The following is a 20,357-nucleotide window of genomic DNA, read 5'->3' on the forward strand; positions in this document are numbered from 1 at the left end:
AAGTGTGGAGTGATGGCCAAGCACCCAAAATGCGATCAAAGGACTACAGGGTTGGTGCGGCAGTCGTAGCTTTGATGATGGGTCATAAGTACCTTTTTTCCAGTGTGTCTCAAGTTTGAACAGTGTTTAAGTGACCATTTGAAAGTTGAGGAGTACCTGAACCCAACTTGGGATACAATGCGGGAGCTTGTTGTCTTTCGTGTGATGATACCTTCACACGCACGTGCACGCACCTTCATGTTTCAAAAGAAAGTTACCTTCATTAAGGAATCCGTTCTCATTTTCAGCCAGCGCAATTTCCACTGGAAATTGTGGAAACGCCTACTGGGCTTCGGTGACCTGGAAGAGACACAAAGAAGTCCATTTTTGGTCTCTCATTTGCACTTGTGGCCATTGAGCATTACAGTTAAAGAGGCCTCTTTGTGAAGAGGTCCTGGCATGAAGGGAAACAGCTCCTGTGACAAGCCCAATTCCCATGATACTTGATGCCTGTCCTCAAAAACAATCCCTCACTTAGATTGTTCCTAGTGGAGCATTTTACTGGAGTTCTAACATCTGATTCCATGAATGTTTGTACTGGCCCAATTTTCCTTCAAGCTCCCCTGGGACTTTAAGACTTACCACCCTTCCCTTCACAATAAAAATTAAATGCCCCGTTGTTGCAGACTGCTGAAGAAGGCCTCGGATCATGAGGCCAAAGGCCTCCTCCAGCAACAACTTCTCCCTGAAACGAAAGACAGATGATGATGTGTGGAACGTTTTCCCAGCTGTTCCAATACCAGAAAGGAAGTCCCAGAAAAGTTGCTGAGTTGCTGGTACCTCTGAAACATTCTTGTCTCCTTTTTACATGGAGGACAACCACATGAACCCAAAGATCTCCAGGAGGGGAGACTCAGTGTGTGGGCACATGGCTGGGGGAACCTTGCTGTGAGATCAAAGGAATGAAGAGGCATCAGTGCCCATCTTAGGGAACAGCCCTCGGGTTCATTTTTCCTAAGAGAATAGCAGGCAAAAGGAAGAAAAGGCTGACCTGATGTCATAAATAGCAAGTAATGTAGCTAGTCCTGTTGTGAAGCTGCTTAAATTGTTGTCCTCCATCAGAGTCTGATAGGGAACAAGAGTGGAGAGAAGGGAAAGTCAGCCAGGGTGCTCCAGCCCTTCCCTTTTTCTTTTTCCCAGCCCCTGTTGACCTGCTCTTTTACTCCAGCTTCCCTGTCAGTAGAAAGGAAACTGAGCCCCCAAGTTCGGGACCCTTTGCACAGGCCACATTTTGACAGTCTAGGGGCAGCTTTTCTCTCCTCCCTTCACTGCTCCTGTCTCTCTGTCCTGCTTTAGTTGCCTTCAATTGCCACCTGCCTCCCTCCCAAGACAGCAAGGCTGTAGAGGTTCCTGTTTCTTGGCTTTGGGACTGACATTTACCCGCTCTGCTTCAGCTAAAACAGAGTGGTGATGGAAGAGAAGCCCTGAACGACGCTGTACTCCTGCTGCAATGGGAAAGAGTCAGGGTCTAAGATTGGGAGTCTGTGGGGTATCTTGCCCCCAGAATCCCCCGGGTTCTCTTTCAGAAATGAAGGTTGAAAAACCCTTGAGTTTCTCTCTATCCCAGAGAATATATTGTGCCCCCCCGAGACTGGGATTCACACATGGGAGAAAAAAAGCTTAGCTTTTCTCATCCATTGTCACCTCCAGAGGGCTGAGGTCATCCTGGAGAAGGAAAGAACACCTCGAGGCCCACTCCCTTCCCAAAGAATTTTGCAACTAATTCCAGCAACAGTGCTGCAGATTCAAAAATAGGCTTTGTGTCTATAGATGTCTTCTGCTAATTTAAGGCAGAATGTGGGCCAGTCTACAGATTTAGATGCAGAACAGGAAACTTAAACAGAAACTAACCATTGTAAACATAGACACATTATCTTTTAAAAAAATGCTCATTAGCATCTTCAGCTGAGAGGGACTGCTACTATTTTGATTCTCTAGAATTTTTTTTTTATCATATGAATGAGCTTTATTTCAAACAGTAAATAGATATTTTAAAAGCTGGATTGATAGCGCAGAAATCAATTGTATCACCTTCATCCAAAATCTTTTTCAATTCCAACAAGGTATCATTCTCATTAAACTTTTTTTTATAAGCCAGTGAATAAAAAAAACCCACCCATTTATAGAAATTTATCCCATCAGTAAAGTTACTGTAATTCTATACAATATCATCAAAGAGAGTAAAAGAATGGAAATTGTTAAGTCCGTCGCAGGGAAAGGAGACTCGGGAGCCAGTGACTTAGTTCAGCTCTTTATTAAGTCCCGAGATCGGCTCGGGCTCTAGGAGATTCGCGGCGGCTTTTATTCTCTAGCCGCGGCCAATGGCACCACTTTGAATCTCCCACGATTAGTTTTCACCAATCGCGGGGATTCGCGGCGAGCCAATCAGTGCGGCTCGCTTGGCCAATCAGGTCGCCGTGCGCTCTGACCAATCACAGCGCGGTGTTTACAAGTATGTTAATGGATCGTACAGAACAGAAATGAAAATGGGCAGGTCACGTAGCAAGAGGAACTGAGGGCATGTGGACTGAGGCAGTCATAGAATGGATCCCACTTGATCAAAAGCATCCACGAAGGAGATCTAAAATAAGATGGATCTACAACATTATCAAGTATTGCAGGCCCAATTGGCAAAAAAAAATCAGGATTGTATTGGTTGGAAACATGCTATGCTGGCTGGAGAATTCTGGGAGTTGAAGTCCACAAGTCTTAAAGTTGCCAAGTTTGGAGACTTCTGGGCTAAAATGATGATGATGATGATGGTGATAGATATTTTATTATTTCAGTGATAAACAAATCCCAGATTCAGCAAATGATATTCCCAAAGCAGCTTAAAATTCTTTCTGGAATTAAACAGTTTGACCCTGTCATTGTACATCTGCACTTAATGCCAATCAAAATCTAAACAACAGGCAAAATGATGTAACAGATGTGCATGCCACAAACAGCAGTTCTCCATTTCACTCTGCATATTTCTAACCCGAAGTGCCAAAAAAAGCGTGGGCTTTTTGCCTGCATATTTTAATTAGCTGATTGTTGCCAGGTCTCTCAACCCACTTCCTGACTAATAAAACATATGGTGACTAATGCTGTAATTCTAATATGTTCCCTGCAATCTGCACAGTATTTGCAATAGAGCTTTCAAAGCTTTTCTAACGGGTACCATATGCTTTGCACAATTCCCGGCTGCCTGAGATCAAAATTCTTTCGCAAGAGATGAAAAGCCTCCAACTCACTGGGGCTTAAATTAATTGGCCTTTGTCAATGAGTGTGGTGCATTTTAATCCCCTTGGGTCAGTTTTGGATTCCCCGGAGCCGTCTCTTCCTCCACGGAATTCCAGAAAATCTGGGAGCATTCCTCAATCCACTGGAAATATTGGTTCCTTTGCCATGATCCAGGTCAACTATGTCAACTTTTAAGATGTGTGGATTTCAACTTCCAGAATTCCCCAGTCAGACATGCTGCATCAAGCTGAAGTTCTACCACCTTCAACATGTTTTTGTCTTTTTAACCCAGTGGAAGGCCATCACAAATAGAACACTAAGGGACTATGTAGACCACAGAGAGTGTCAACATGACTTTGGAAGTTCTTTGGGCAATTATTATGGGTGCCATAAACCTCTATACCAGGGGTGTCACACTCACATCGTCACGGCATCATCATGTGATGATGTATCGGGACTTATTTCCCCTTTGCTAAACTGGGTGTGGGCATGGCCAGCATGTGGTGCATCCAGCCCATGGGCCGGGAGTTTGACAGTCCTGCTCTATAGAATCTAACTACCAGTAGGAAGTAGAGGAGAGAAGAAGGACATCATGGATTTACACAGATATTGCTGAACGTAAGGATGACTAATGATGAAAGATGCTGAGACTTAAGTTCATCAATATCTGGAGAACCCACCTGATAGACGATTACAAATGCCACTGAGAACTAATATAGAGATTATTTTTCTTTTTAATTGCTGGCTGGTTAGTCAAGTTTTTTTTTCAATTGATCACAATATGGCCAGGACTGAGTGTATGTGATAATTGAAAGAAAATATGGGTGGGGGAGAGGAATGCAAATGTTACACTATTTGTTATTCTTCCTCTCAGTAGCAGTTGTAGCTTTAAAAAATTCTCTAAACCACTAGGGTAGAGTAGGGTAGAGTAGGGTAGAATAGAAAGAGTAGAGTAGAGTAGAGTAGAGTAGAGTAGAGTAGAGTAGAGTAGAGTAGAATAGAATAGAATAGAATAGAATAGAATAGAATAGAATAGAATAGGATTTATTGGCCAAGTATGATTAAACACACAAGGAATTTATTTCTGGTACAGAAGCTCTTACGTCCATGCAAAGCAACAGAGCAATAATAATAATCATAATAATATACCAACAAGAGGTAGTAGAGAAGATGAGAAACTACAGCCATACAACATGGGTGAATATACTTTGAAATAAGACAGTGCTGTGAGGATTAGGTGTTCAGGTGAATGAGGGCGTGAGGGAAATAACTATGTGTTTAGTTGTTTTGGCATCAGAGGTGGGATTCAGCAGGTTCTGACCAATTCTGGAGAACCGGGAGCGGAAATTTTGAGTAGTTCAGAGAACCAGCAAACACCACCTCTGACTGGCCCTGCCCCCATCTTTTCTCTGCCTCCCATTGAGTCCCAGTTGATTGGCTGGGTCTTCTTTGGTTGCCCTGCACAGGAGAACGGAGCTGGAAAGCAGGTTAGTGGAGTGGGGAAGGAATGGGGATTCTGCAGTAACCTTCCCCTGCCACGCCCACCAAGCCACACCCACAGAAGCAGTAGTACAATTTTTTGAATCCCACCACTGGCATCTACATAACACAGATAGTCCTTGACTTGCCTGCGTCCCAAGGGGAGGAGGTGAAACAGTTTATGTTCAAGATGTGAAGGGTCTGTAGTTATTTTCTCAGCTGTCTTTCTGACCAGTGCAATATACAGGTCTTCTATGGAAGGCAGACTGATTGCAATTCATTTTTTTTTCTGCAATAATCCTAAGAGTCAAACATACACACCCTCTTAGCTTTCCATTACTACAAAAAGGGTAATGTTTAGCTCATTCTGATAACACTGAGGAAACCAAACAGTAACTTTTAGCTGGGCATGCTGAGTAACGATAACCCGAATTTCTGAGAACCTCAGTCACACATAGTTTTGGAATGGTGCATGTCTGACTAAATATTGTGGCATAATGATAAGTCTTGTTCTTTGTTTCATCTCTTTTTTTTTGTCTGCTAGACTTTGTGCAATTATCTTTTGAAAATAAGAACCAAATGTTGTCTTTGGAAACGACACCCAGGATCAGAATGGAGGCTTTTCCCACCCACTTCTTGGGGGAACAGACATCCTTTAAATTGCTTCAGACTGGAGCAATCCTTGATCTTCTTAACTAATCCTTGAAGGGATGTGGGAGGCATACTACTTAAGACTTTGAATATAAAATCCTTTCCCCATCCTTAGCCAAAGGAAGATAAGGGATTCTGCATATGGACTATGTTGGAACTCAGGCATTTCGAAGAAAATGTTCTCCTTCTTTGGTTCTTTTGTTGTTGTTGTTGTACATTTTGCACATTTTGACCCATAAAAGGCATGGGAGATGGGCTATCAGTTCTTTCATCAGCCCACATTCCATCAGGAGCTTTTTTCCTCACATTGAGGACCAAAGATGACGCAACCTCTCTAGTTAGTTGAAAACAAAAGTCCCTCCACATGTAACTTCCAACAAAATTTGAAATACAACTGAGAAATTTTGATTAAAAAATATTTAGAATAGAATAGAATAACAGAGCTGGAAGGGACCTTGGAGGTCTTCTAGTCCAACCCCCTGCCCAGGCAGGAAACCCTACACCATTTCAGGCAAATGGTTATCCAATATTTTTTTAAAATTTCCAGTGTTGGAGCATTCACAACTTCTGGAGACAAGTTGTTCCACTGATTAATGGTTCTAACTGTCAGGAAATGTCTCCTTAGTTCTAAGTTGCTTCTCTCCTTGATTAGTTTCCACCCGTTGCTTCTTGTCTGGCCCTCAGGTGCTTTGGAGAATAGCTTGACTCCCTCTTCTTTGGGGCAGCCCCTGAGATAACGGAACACTGCTATCATGTCTCCCCTTGTCTTTCATTAGACTAGACCAGTGATGGTGAACCTTTTTGTTGTGGTGTGCCGAAAGCGCGCACGTGCCAGCACCCACAATGCAATGTGCCCTACGCCCCCTGCACATGCGCATGCAAGCCCTCCCCCCACCACCTTACCTGCACTGTGCATGTGCGCGCCTCCCAGCTGGTTTTCGGCCTGTTTGAGGCCTTTTTCGCCCTCCCGGGAGCTCGAGGGAAGCCTCTGCAGTCTTTGGAGGCCGAAAAACGGGCCTGTTTTGCCACTTCCGGTTTTGGCACTTCTGGTATTTCCAGAGGGCCTGTTTTTCGGCCTCCAAAGGCTGCAGAGGGTTCCCTCAAGCTCCCGGGAGGGCGAAAAAGGCCTCAAACAGGCCAAAAACCAGCTGGGAAGCACGCATGCGCAGTGCAGGTAAATTTGGCTGGGGCTCACATGCACAAATGGCTCTGGATGCCACCTGTGGCACACATGCCGTAGGTTTGCCATCACGGAACTAGACATACCCAGTTCCTTCAACCGTTCTTCATATGCTTTAGCCTCCAGTCCCCTAGTCCCTCAAATCCTGTCCCCTATTTGAGGGACCACCTCTCCCCAGGTACACCTACCCTTCCCATCAGATCTGGCAGGAATGTGATGGGTCCCATTTACTAAGAAAAATCATCTGATGGGACCCAGGAAGAAAACTTTTTCTGCTGTGGTGTCTGCCCTTTGGAACTTCTTTCCCCCAAAACTTAGATTGTGGTCCTATCACCTCCTGTCCTCCTTCCAGACCTAAAATTTGAGCCAATCAACCAAACCCTGCACTGAGATGGCCTTGTCTGCTTATGAACTTATCCACTGCTTCTACTCATGTCAAAGAGCTTCCTTGGAGACCACCAATAGTTCTTTCTCTCTACAAGTAGTTGCTGCTGTCCTACCAAGTGGTTAGATGCCATTCCATGGGGAATGGTTAAAGAAAAAAAATTGAGATGGTGACCACCACAACAATGAAATACATGTAGAAATAGGACAGATTTTGATCGCACACATTTAATGTCTTTCAGTTTACTATTTGCTGTGCCTTTCCCATGCTCTTCATAATGTTGCTAGTCCTGAAAGGAAATAGCACAATAGGCATACAGGTAGTCCTTGACTAACAACCACTTATGACCGTTTTTCACAGTTACAACCTTTGTAGCATCCCCATGATCCTGTGATCAAAATTCTTTTTCTTTTTACAATAATTTTTTTATATTTTAAAAACATCTCACTAGGTGAACAATGTGGTACCAGGTTTTCACATTTCAGTACAAACGTGACCATGATTACATACTCAGCTTTCATATCCAAATTCATATCATGTTATTGCTTATTCCATTTTTCTTTAAATATACTCATGAATAGTTGAACAATATTATCAATATTCTTATTCAATTTCTATATTCATTACTCTTATATTATACAATTTCATCTCATATTATAACTTATTTCACTTTTCTTTAAATATTCTCAAGGCTTATTTAACAATATTATCCATATTCTTATTCAATTTCTATCTTAATTATACACATTTTCTTACATCCGTCACATTTGCAAGTTTTATGACCCTGTGATCAAAATTCGGATGCTTGGCGACTGGTCCATATTTGGTCGTTAGTCATTTTTTTCAGTGCCATTGTAACTTTAAACAGTCACTAAACGAACTGTTTTAAGTTAAGGACTACCTGTACTATTGGCGTTTCCACTACATACTGCGCAAGATGCTTTTTAAAGTTTCCATATATTTATCAGCTACTACTTCATAAGCTACCTAAAATGCAAAAGATTATAATACCAAAGCAAATGAAAACGTAACCAAGGACTTTTCCATTAACTTATCCTCCTGGCTGAAAGTTTATTTTTATTTCTTCTTTCTGGACTTCTCCAACATTACCTTATAAATAGTGGGATCAAGACAGCAGTTACACCCTGGAAAACAGCTGTTCGTAAGATGTGCCCTCAATAGTAAAGGCTTTTTTTGTTTGTTTTTGGGTTAAAAACAAGCAGCCAGACATGTATTATTTTGGTTGGCATCACAAATGTGGCATGAAACAGATAAACTCCTAACATCTCATGGTCCACAATTGTTGGCTTCGTTCCTGCAGGTTCTCCACAGCAAGGAGGCTTGTTTTCATAAAGTCTCATCTTTAGTCATCCCTACCATTCATTACTCTCCCAAGAAGGCCCCAGGACTGAAGGAGCTGACTGAAGAACATACACCTGAGGCCACACAGGTACCAACCTTGAATCAGGTGAAGTAAGGATGCAAGATCCCAGGTCCAACAACATGTCACAAATTAGGAAGAGACGAACAAAGGAAGAGATGCCATCTACTTGAAAGAAAGAAGCATGTTCAATCCAAAGCACCAGAAGGGCAAGACGAGAAACAATGGATGGAAACTAATCAAGGAGAGAAGCAACCTGGAATTAAACTTTCTAACAGTGAGGACAATTACCGTAACCAGTGGAACAACTTGCCTCCAGAAGTTGTAGGATGGTACTTCATCACTGGAGTTTTTTTAAGGAGAGACTGGACAGTCACTTGTCTGAAATGGTATGGGGCAAGGGTCTTCAAACTTGGCAAGTTTAAGACTTGTGGACTTCAACTCCCAGAATTCCTGAGCTAACATGACAGGAGGGGGAATTCCTGAAGTTGAAGTCCACAAGTCTTCAAGCTGTCAAGTTTTTTTTTTAAAAAGTTTTTATTTTTTACAACAAACATACAAACAAAACATAGAAACATAAAACCCTCTTTCAATTATATGCATACAGTGTGTCAGTTGATTACAATCTTTTGTGCTATCCTTTTTTTAACCATTACTCACAAGTTATATAAATTCTCACCTTATCAATCTAGCTTGTGCTTATGTAATATCAATTATTAAACATTCATTTGACTAAACTATTTTCCATCATTTTATACGAGATATTCTAAATTTCATTATGGTTTAATCTTATACATTCATCTAATGGTTATATATTTTATATTGTATTCTATATCAATTTATTAACTTTTATTGTAAGGCTTAGTAATCTATTTTTTACCATGTCTTTTTATCTAACCATTGATAAATCCCATATCATATAAAATTGTTTATCTTCTTGTTCTCTAATTTCAAATGTCAGTTTACTCATTTCGGCACAGTCCATGATTTTCTTAATAAATTCCTCCTGCATGGGTATTTTTTCATTTTTCCAATTCTTAGCAAATACAATTCTAGCCGCTGTTAAAACATTTACAATCAAATATTTTAATTCTTTACGGTATATTTCCGGTATAATTCCCAATAAAAACATCTCAGGTTTAAAGTCTATGTGTTGTTTTATCATTTTTTCCAACCATGTGTGGATTATATATAGTCCAATATCTTTTTGCATCCGAGCATGTCCACCACATATGGTAATATGAACCAGGTACCTGATGACATTTCCAACATTTATCCGATTTATTCTTGAACATCCTCGCAATTCTCGTTGGGGGTAAGTTCCACCTGTAAAACATCTTATACAAATTTTCTTTATACGCAGTTGACATTGTCATTTTATAATTTTGAGACAATTTTTGCCATTTATCTAGATCAATCCCATATCCAAATTTTTCCCCTACGCAATCGTTTCTTTTACTTGTTCTTCCTCTAATTTAAACTCCAGCAAATGTCCATAGTTTTGTCATTACTTTTTCATCAGTACCTGTCAAAATTTTATCTAAATCAGTCAACCTATCATAAATACCTTGTTTTATCTTTATCAAATCTAGATTGTACTTGCAAATATGAAAACCAATTCATTTTTACAACTTGTTCTTCCAACGCTTGCATAGATTTAAGTTCACTTCCAGTATTAACACAAACAACAGAGGCGACAGTGGACAGCCTTGTCTAGTCCCTTTTCTTATATCTATAAAGTCTGTTAACTCTCCATTTATCATAACCTTTGCAGTTTGTTTACAATAAATCGTTTCTGTGGCTTGAGTAAATTTTTTACCAAAGCCCATTTGGTCCAATTGTAGCAGCATAAAACGCCAATTCACATTATCAAAAGCTTTTTGTGTATCTAAAAACATCAAAGCCATTTGTTTTTTGGGATGTGCCTCAAAGTATTCCAGTGTACCTAAAATTATTCTCATATTGTTTTTAATTTGTCTCTTTGGCAGAAATCTATTTTGATTATGATGAATAAAATTGTTTAAGTATCTTTTCAGTCTTTCTGCCAGAATTGAAGCAAAAAAATTATAATCTGAATTTGAAAGTGATATAGGTCTGTAGTTTTTAACTTGCTGTGGGTCTGTGTCCTCCTTCAGTACAAGTGTAATATATGCTTCTGACCATGTTTTCGGTATTCTCTTGTCATAACTTCATTCATAACTTCTAATAAGTGAAGATTCAATGTTTCCTGAAATATCTTATAAAATTCCACTGGCAAACCGTCCGGACCTGGTGCTTTCCCAATGTTTCGCTTTTTAAAAGCTTCTGTTAATTTCATCATTGTTATGTTACTTTCTAACATTATTTCAATATCTTTGGGTATCTGGGGCAAATTTGCTTCCTGTAGGTATTGTTGAGTTCTTTCTTCCTGAACATTCTCTTGATGGTACAATTTTCCATAATATTGAATAATTTTTTTCTTCTCCGCATTTCCACAGCATACATGTCCTTGTTCATTTATCAATTGTGTATCCAAGCCTCCAAGTGGCAGTGCTACTTATTTCCCTTTCCTTTCTCTTCCCCTCTAATATTTAAGCCAGGAATAAAAAAGATAAAACTAGTCTAAAGTTGTTAAAAAGAAACAAAAAAAAAACTTTTCCAAAGAGTTATTTTAAAAGGAAAAAATAAAAGTTAAAAAGACCAGTCCAGTTTAAAAATTGAAAAGTTTTTACAAAAATCCAAAATTCCAAAAAAAAAGAGAAAAAAACTTTCAGGTTTAATTTGTGCTTAATCTCGCCGCTTGACCACTTTTATCTTCACTTTTAAATTTAACTTTTAGTCTTTTAGGGTGTTCTCTCCAGAAAATAATAAGTAGAAATTTATCTCACCAAACTGACTCACTTTCTTTCCAGCTTTCTTCCGTTCCAGAGCTGTCCCAGCTTCAGCAGCTTTAATGGCTGCCTCTCCGCCGCAGGAAAAAAGGGCTTCTCCTGGATCTACCAGGGACTTTGCAATGTTCCTAGGATCGACAGGATGTGCCCTCCACAGTCACCATCTCTACAGGACGGTTTAAATCCGGTGGGACTGTCCTGCAACGGAGATATCAGCAGCGATCTTAGAGCTTCAAGATCGCACGCTGTACCGCCGCGACGCCAGCTCCGCCCTCTCAAGCTGTCAAGTTTGAAGACCCCTTGTATAGGGTCTCCTGCTTGAGCAGGGGATGTACTAGAAGATCTCCAAGATCTCTTCCAGCCCTATTCTGATTGGTTGAAGCTCATATCCAAGGCATCAGAGATGGACAAAAAAGAGGATCAGATTTTCTACCTGCGACTCTGTCTTCTGTGGTTGGATTGCCTGAATCCTTGGACAGGAAATGGACCATCTTTGGATCTTCCTGAAATTGCAACTTGTCACTTGAATTCTTTGGATAAGGTCTTCTGCTTCTTTTGCACACAGAAATCTTTGTTTTTCAGTGTGCTTTGTGTTACATTGGTGAAAGATTTACAACTGCAATAAATATCTTGAGTATTTTTTATCAGTAGTTGGCTAGGGGTGTAACTAGCAGCCCGGAGAACAGTTGTATCTCTCTTGGAACTTTTGCAAACTATCAAAACTTTTTCTTCCTGCCTTTTCTTTTTTGTGTTCCTATTATTAATCTTTAACAGGATTTATGGCTTAGAGTCACGGGAAGAACATGTTTACAGAAGGATAGAGATAGGAGTTAAACAGTTCTCTATAAGAATAGAATAGAAATAGACTAGAATGAAAAGTAAAGGTAATACATAGATATGGAGGTTCAATGCCCTTAACTAGAGTAAGAGACTTTTAACAGGACCTGCAATTGAGCAAAACTTGGCTCCATTCCTGGAAATGTCACTGGAGAAGTCAGCAAGTTAAAAGCAAATAATCTTGAGTTTAGGAGCAGCCTGAATAGCAAATAAGCAGTGGGGTGAGGAGTTCGGTGTGCCAAGCACAATAGAAGGGGCAATGAAATAAAACACTGTTTGCTGATTGGATTGCTGAGTTGAATCAGATGTCCAAAGGTTTTGCATTAAAGCAATTTAAAAAAGTTTATTTCAATATATGAGACAAGGAAAAAAGTCATCTGTTCACTAATGGGAGAAGATGGCAAGGGACCAGTAGCAGGGAAAAAGCAGAACTGCTTAATTTATTCTTCGTATCAGTTTTCATGCAAAAGGGGAAAAATAGTCCAACCTACCAAAAACCGCACTGTAGGAGACAGAATAGGAATGCAAGTCACAACAGGCAAGAAATTGGAAGAGAACACCTATTCATGTTAAATGAGTTTAAATTGCCAGGACCATCCTAGAGTGGTTCCAATCTACAAAAGGGGGAAGGGAGTGGATCCAGGAAACTACAGACCTATCAGCCTGACATCAATACCTGCCAAGATCCTGGAATTGGAGATTAAGAGAGTTGGAAGGGACCTTGTAGGTCATCTAGTCCAACCCCCCCTGCCCAAGCAGGAGACCCTACACCGTTTCTGACAGATGGCTGTCCAGTCTCTTCTTGAAAGTCTCAAGTGATGAAGCTCCCCCAACTTCTGAAGGCAACTTCTGTTCCATTGGTTGATTGTTCTCACTGTCCAGAAAGTTTCTTCTTATTTCCAGGTTGAATCTCTCCTTGCTCAGTTTCCATCCATTATGCCTTGTCTGACCTTCGGGTGCTTTGGAAAATAGTTTCACTCCCTCTCCTCTCTGTGGCAGCCCCTCAAATATTGGAAGACCGCTATCAAACAGTGCATTAGTGCTAGAGAAGTTGTCAAGGGTTACTTCTGAACACCTTGTTCAATGGAAGCTGCAACAGGCCCAGTAAAGCCTTTTTAGAAACACCCCCACATACACACCTCACATGAAAATGAAATAAGCTGCCTGGAATTTAGCTAAATTCTTCCTGACTTTATATTCTGCTTGTTTGCAACCAGCCAAGGCAGGCTAGATGCTGCATCCTGGATAACAGGCATTCAATACTAAAGTAGTAAAATAAGGTATGAATGGAGAAATTACCACTTGCACATTTCTGCTCCCTTAAGGCATATTAATAATCCCCAGGCAGGGAATATGAAATGAGCATGAAATGTCCTGCCTAGGACTAATAATTGCTTTAAGTTTTGAAGGGGAGTTGACCCAGGAGATGGGAATATATTCTCCAGCTGTGGCCAAGCAACAACCAGGATGGCTCCCCAAATGACATCTGACCTCTCTTATCTCCTGCTTGTTGAAGGGGCGGAAGAAGAGGGAGATGGAGGGATTTTAGCCACGATTGAGTAAGATAAAACCAGATCTCAACGTGCTTACTTTAGGACAAAAAGTGACCTACTTTTCTTCCCTTATTTGTTTCAGGCGTTGCTCTTTCCAAAGATTAAACTGTTAACTACCTCCCTTGCAATAAGGATACTCTCCCCTTTAATTCCCGCCCCCTCCCCGAATCTCCTCGATCTGCGTTATTTTTTTTATTTTTTTTTGCATGTGCAGAATAGTATGCGGAGAAATTTGGGCATTTCTCCCCCCTCCCCCCTTTTGGCTGCTTTTTAGAGAATCCTCCCTTTCTGTTTTGCAAGAGGAAAGCTGCGGCAACCTCTGCCTTGTTTCCAAAGCTTTCTAAGTTAAAAGGGTGGTTTTTGGTTAAAAGGGGGTGGGTAGGTGGGGAAAAAGGACCACCCCTGGATTCAACATACCACTCAGGACAGGGCCTGCCTCCAGACGATGCTGAGCCCTCTGCAAGCGGGATAATTGAAAGGAAGGAAGGGAGGGAAAGGGGGCGTTGGGTGAACTCGTTCTAAAATTACTTTTGGCGGCGGGGGTGGTGTTGGTGTTGGTCGGGAAATCCTTCGCCAGGATTTCAACCGGTCCTGGGCGGCTGGGAGCCCTTTGAAACCCGTGATTACAACAACCCCAACTTCAGGAGGAGGAGGAGGCACCGGCAAGCGCGAGAAAGCAGAGCAGAGAGCAGAGTAGCTTTCCGCGTGAGGGGCTCTTTCTGATTTTCCACGGCTTCTCTTCGCTCCCCCTCAGCCCAAGGCATGGACCCTCCGCGCCGGCCGCCCTGGTCCCCGCTGCTTCTCCTCGCCCTCCTGCTCCTGCTGCCCTCCGGCCGGGCGCAAGGTAATAAGAGCAAAGGCGCTGCGCCAAGTTCGCGGGCTTATGGAGAGGGAGGGAGGGTTGCGCGGAAACCCGGCTCTCTGAATGCGGAGAGCCGCTCGGGCGCGTGGAAAGCTCAGGACGGGGCGTACGCGCAATACCTCGAGGCCCCCGGCGCAAGCCCGTTTGTGCCTTCCCGCCTTAGGGATGCCGCGCCGCCCCGTCGGGCTTGCAAAACGCCGAGCCGCCGCCGGAGGGCAGCAAAAGGGAGGCGAGATAATTCCCTCTTGCCACCCTCTAGAGGACGAGCGGAGTCCTGCAGGCCCGAACCGCGTAACCCGGGATCCGCTGGGGAAAAAGGAGTGGGTGAGATCCCTTCTCCGTTCTCCACCCCGCACCGTTGTTCTAAGGCTGTGGTGGCTTGAGAAGGTTCACACGTTCAAAACAATCTCGGGAGGCAAAGCAAGGGGATCCAAGTCATTTTTATTTATTTATTTATTTGATTTGCCAATTGTTTACAGTCAGGTGCGGTTTTGAAGTGCCCTTGGCATTGACGTTACGGAGATTCCCTCCCAACATCTGGGCTCCTTTGAAAGTCCTCGTTTTTGTAGCCAAAAGGGGCGTGGGAATGGGAGGGCAGCTTGTGCAGATGGCACCCGGTTGGGGAAGGTTCCAGAAAGCCCTCGTTTTTGACGTGGGGTGAAGCATGGAGCCATTTCTTCAGTGGCAGATTCAGGCTCACTGGTGCCCTGAGCACTGACAAATCTTGGTGCCTCCCCCCCCTTTGTAAATACTGTACAAACGAAGCCATATTGTCAACTTTGGGCCTGGTGCTTAATGGTTAATACATCACTGCCTTTGTTGTGAAAACGGGTCTTTCTCCCTCCCTCCACACACAATATGGCTCACACTATTGGGACCAGAATTAAGCTTCCCCCATTGATTTTGCTTGATGGAGGCAGGCTGGGAAGATTACAAATAGTGATCACCTGACCCTAGGATGCTGCAACCATCCTAAATAACACGCCTGTTCCCAAGTTCCCAAATTTTGATTATGCGACTGAGGAGATGCTGCAATGGTCTTAAGTGTGAAGACTGGTCAAAAGTCACCTTTTTTCAGTGCTTATTATAACTTGGAACAGTTGCTAATGGGGACTATCCATACATTGTAGGTAGCATATGTATTTATGACAAGATTGCCTTAGTCATGGAAAGAGATATGTGCTATTTATCATAAAGATGGCTGTTACTGAACTTTAAGTTTTCTTTTCTGTTTTCTGTTAGGATAAGGGAATGAAGTGGCAATGCTTGCTTAGAAGTAACTTGCTATTTTTATTCTTTCAAATTTATTTGGCTGCCAGTCTTCATGCAGATCTGGTTGAGAACCACGTGAAAATTGGCACAATGCTAAAGCATGATGGTCTGTCTGAGAGAGATATTAAGGTGCTTTTCTTCATAATAATATAGTGACATATCGGTCAGTATTCAGACTGGGGCCAAGAATCTTGAGTAGTTATGAATACGTTTACACCCTGTGTTTGGATTCTATTGAAATCATTCCACCCGTTTCCTGACATTGGGACAGATGTTATCAAGGATATTTGTAGGACTTGGTGTCTCTTTGAACAGTATTTCTCAATCTTGGCAACTTTTAAGACGGGTGGATTTCAACTCCAGGAATTCCTCTTGCACCATCACGCATCTTAAAATGGCCAAGTTTGAGAAACAATGGCTTAAGGATGCTGTGGCCAGCCTCCTCCATTTTCAGTAATCTCATTTTCTAAGAATGTGTAACGCTAAGAAAAATGAAACCCAGAAATTATAGCCAGTTGTGGCATTTTGAAAAACCAGTAGAACAAGGACATTTCTCTGGCTTCCATTCTTTAAACTCATTGTACTTCATACCGCTGTAACCACACTGTGGCATATAATGTTTGAGGATAAATATTTGAAAACCTGATGGCTGCCAGGATTAAGGTGTTTTTCCCCCCTTTTTTGGTCATGCCAAAAGGCAACATATTTTTGACAGCCAAAAGGCAATGTTAGACATAAGTACATCCTTAATTTACATCTAGGCCAGGTATTCATAGAGAGGTGAACAGCCAAGCTGCATCAAGATAGAAGACCAATTATTCCTCTTGAGGCCTCATCAACCTGTGGCTTGCTTTGCATTGGGTCACCTGTAAACTTATATAAATGTCTTCTCTGTCATCCAGTTCAGTGATGAGTCCCCTGACCCTCCATTCAGGAAGCTGCCTCTTTCAGGTGCCAAAATTCACCCAGTTGTAAGTCCACCTAACAGCCAATATTTCAACAGCAGACCATTATGAGATTCTGGGTTGAATAAAACCTTTTTTTCCCTTGGGGTCCAGCTTTTATGGCCATTCATCTGAGCTACTTGGCTAGCGACTCTATCGAAGTAAGAGTTGGGTGTTTTTCAACTTTGGCAACTTTTTAAGATGTGTGGACTTCAGTTTAGTCTAGTGGTTAAGGCCTCGGAATAGAAAGCAAAACACCATGAGTTCAAATCTTGTCTTAGCCAAGAAAGCCAGCTGGATGAATTTGAGCCAGTCACTGACAGAGTTATTGTGTGGAAAATAGGAGGAAGGTATGTTGGATATGCTCACTGCCTTGAATTATTTGCAAATTATAAAGGCAGTTTACAAATAAATGGGGGGGGGAAATGAACTCCAGTTGCTGGCTGGGACTTAAAATTGTCAACATTGAGAAACCCTGGTAGGGAGATGTGGTTGCTCTGGTATGATTTGTTTATAATAAACTGGTGCTGGCTCCTATTAATAGTAGAAAGTCTATCCAAGTCCTTGCAAGCACACTGTTTTGCCATTTGTTCCTGCCCAGTTTGTAATCAGCTGATAGGCCTGTTATTTCTATGGTCCTCCCTGGGCTAATTTTCTCTGTAAAACTCTAAAGCAGAGGTTTCAAACTCAAGGTCCAGGGGCCGGATCCACGGTGTGCTTAGATCCCTGGCCTGAAAAGAGCAAAGGAGCTCCATTTTTCCTGGCAGGGGGCTGCAGGAGGCTGTTGTGGCCAAAAACAGGCTATTCAAAACAAACTAAAAACAAAACAAAAGGAGAAATGTTTCTCCTTTTGCATTTGAGCATCCAAGGGACAGGAAAGGAGAAAGGGAAAGAGGAAAGACGAAGAAAAATAGGAGATATGGGAAGAGAGCAAGGAAGGAAAAATAAGGAAAGAGGGGAAGGAAGAAGAAAGAATGAAAAGGGAAGGGAAGAGAGGGAGGAAGGGGATTATAATAAGAGTGAGGGAGGGTCTCAGGGAAGCCTTGCATTAGCACTTGGCCACCACAGGTGCCCCTGACACTTGTGCCACGCCCGCCATGGCCACGCCCATCCCTGACCACACCCACCATGGCCACGCCCATCCCCGGCCACACCTGCCATGGCCACTGCCAGGCCCTCTGAAGTCACACAACCCTTCATTGAAATCAAATGTGACATCCCTGCTCTAAAGCCTCTGAAATATGAATCTGTTTGATTATTAGAATTTTAAATAAATGAAGGCATTGATTGATTGTTGTGCCAGCAAATTGGTGCCAGATTTTGGTAACTTCTAATGTTAGTTGTTGTGGGAATAATATCACATAACCCCGGTTATGATTATTTGACAGATTTATAATTTCTGAATTAATGTACTGAGCAGGGATCTGGCTAGACATCTACTTCCAGTTTGATGAATGGTCCCTCCCTGCTAGCAAACTCCTCTGATGCTATAATAGTTGAGGCACTTCAAAAACAACCATTTCCCCCTCCATAAGAATGGGCAGCTGTCGACTACTGGATAAGGCAGGCAATATGTCCTCTTGGTATAGGCTACATGCTTTCTATGGAAGCTGGAGAAACTTCAGTGGGACAGAAAGTTAATGTCAGCCCACATGGTGTAGTAGTAAGAGCATTGGTCTGGCATCAGGGAGACCTGGGTTCAAATTTCACTTGGCTTAGTTACTCAATGAGTGGTAGGATTCAATTTTTTTTACTACCAGTTCTGTGGGCATGGCTTGGTGGGCGTGGCTTGGTGGGTGTGGCTTGGTGGACATGGCATGGGGAGGATACTGTAAAATCTTCCCTCCCCACTCCTGGGGGAAGGTTACTGCAAAATCCCCATTCCCTCCCCCTCCCCACTAACCTGCTTTCCAGCTCCCTTCTCCTGTGCAGGGCAACCAAAGAAGACCCAGCTCATCAGCTGGGACTCAATGGGAGGCAGAGAATAGATGGTGACTGGGCCAGTCAGAGGTGGTATTTGCTGGTTCTCCAAATTACTCAAAATTTCCACTACCAGTTCTCCAGAACTGGTCAGAACCTGCTGAATACCACCTCTGAGTGGCTCTCTCTAAACCTAGCCTACTTCACAAACTTGATGCTAGGATGTTATAAGGAAGCATGACCCCACATTGCGCCGCCTCAAGATCATTTCAAGAAAACAGGATTCATACATGACCTGGGGGGAATGAATGGGACATGACTTGTGTCGGTCAACACCACGTGTTCGTGCATCGTTTTTTTGTCTGATGCAAGTCTATATTTTACACCATTTACATACAACAGGACATTGTTTTCAGGTTCATATATGAGCCATGACAACATAAGTGCTTACTGTATTATTATTCTCAAAGTATTAGCACCTTTTTCTTCAAAAGCCTAGGCTGCTTTAATGGTTTGCCTAGGGGTGCTGTGCTTGTCCTTCCAAAGGATGTTGATACATAAATATTAAGCACGTTAAAATGCAGGTAGTCCTGGACTTATCACCACAAGTGGGACCAGAACTTCCATCACTGAGTCATGCCTGATTTTACGACCTTTTTTTGTCATGGTCATTAAGTGAATCCAGCTTGCCAGAAGCCCTTTGGGAACGTTACAAATGGCAAGTTGTACACTGCAACCATTGTAAACACACGCCGGTTGCCAAGCACCTGAATTTTGTTCATGTGATTGCAGGGACACTGTCAGTCATAAGTGTGAGGACTGGTCATAAGTCATATTTTCCAGGACCATTGTAATTTCACACAGTTGCTAAATTGAGTACTTCTCTGCATCAATCACTCAGGGGCGTGCAAAAAAGTACCAGTGGGTACCATTGAAATTATAAAGTTATTGAAATTGTCAGTACAGAATATACTGTATATTGCAAATGAATAGTAAAAGGGCAATAATAACTCTGTGTTGAGTATATTTATTTGCACATACGCATACACCTGCTCACAAGTGCACGCCCATAGACAGTTGGTAGATTACTTTATAATTCGATTATTTGCATTCTGATGAACAAATCCAAATTACAGAAAACTGTAGTGAATAGGAAAGGGAGGTAGTATAATAATTGTAGGAGAAGGAGAAGCAGCAAATCATGGAGGGTGGAATTAAGAGAGGAATCAGCCTAGAATCTCTACACAGCCACATACGGTCCAAGTCCAGCCTCCTTTGAATTCCGTTAACTCTTATGCCAATTTAACGCTGACCATTAGTTGATTAGACTCTTGTGTATAGCCATGAGCAGTAAATCACCTTAATTGGAACTTAGTGTGTGGTCCTGATTCTTCAAGCCTGACAATTCGGAAACTCAGGGCATTGGGGTCAGTTCTACCATCAGATTTCTGTGAGTCCAAAGTATGCTTGTGTGTTTGTGTTTAAGCAGGAGTTTGTTTACTGTAGCTCTGCATGATTCCTGTTCCCTCCTGGTCTTTTTGGTTGCCTTCCAGGGGCACTTGCATTGAATAACTCTTCTTAACTCTGCACTGAGTGTGAGTGAATTTGCTCACCAAAGGCCGTCCAAAAATTCACCAACATTGCTATTCTCCTTTTAAAAGGAGTGAGTGTCTCTGCGTGTTTTCCTGTTCCAGCTGTTCTTTTTTTCTTCCCAGTGGAAAGGTATGGATTACAACAGGGGTGTTTTTGCTGGCAGAGG

At 42.3% G+C, this 20,357-nt stretch overlaps 1 protein-coding gene and 1 long non-coding RNA gene across 2 annotated transcripts in view; one reads left to right on the plus strand and one right to left on the minus strand.

Moving 5' to 3' along the window:
- Positions 1 to 233: 233 nt before the first annotated feature.
- On the minus strand, positions 234 to 14,080 carry LOC148130141 (uncharacterized). The gene is made up of 5 exons (XR_015750283.1): positions 14,018 to 14,080; positions 8,418 to 8,505; positions 4,893 to 5,043; positions 1,031 to 1,104; positions 234 to 339 (listed from the first exon to the last, which is right to left on the minus strand). It is a non-coding gene; the product is annotated as an uncharacterized LOC148130141 (long non-coding RNA).
- FBLN1 (fibulin 1) overlaps positions 14,014 to 20,357 on the plus strand; it is a 66,807-nt gene continuing 60,463 nt past the window's right edge. Inside the window, exon 1 of the mRNA XM_087969518.1 lies at positions 14,014 to 14,444. Coding sequence (XP_087825644.1) covers positions 14,363 to 14,444 — 82 coding nt within the window. The 5' untranslated portion in view covers positions 14,014 to 14,362. The remainder of the gene's footprint in view (positions 14,445 to 20,357) is intronic.

Source organism: Notechis scutatus, chromosome 6 (assembly GCF_049901735.1).
Source record: "Notechis scutatus isolate UNSWTSFEM ecotype Mainland chromosome 6, rNotScu1.2, whole genome shotgun sequence".
Classification (NCBI taxonomy): domain Eukaryota; kingdom Metazoa; phylum Chordata; class Lepidosauria; order Squamata; family Elapidae; genus Notechis; species Notechis scutatus.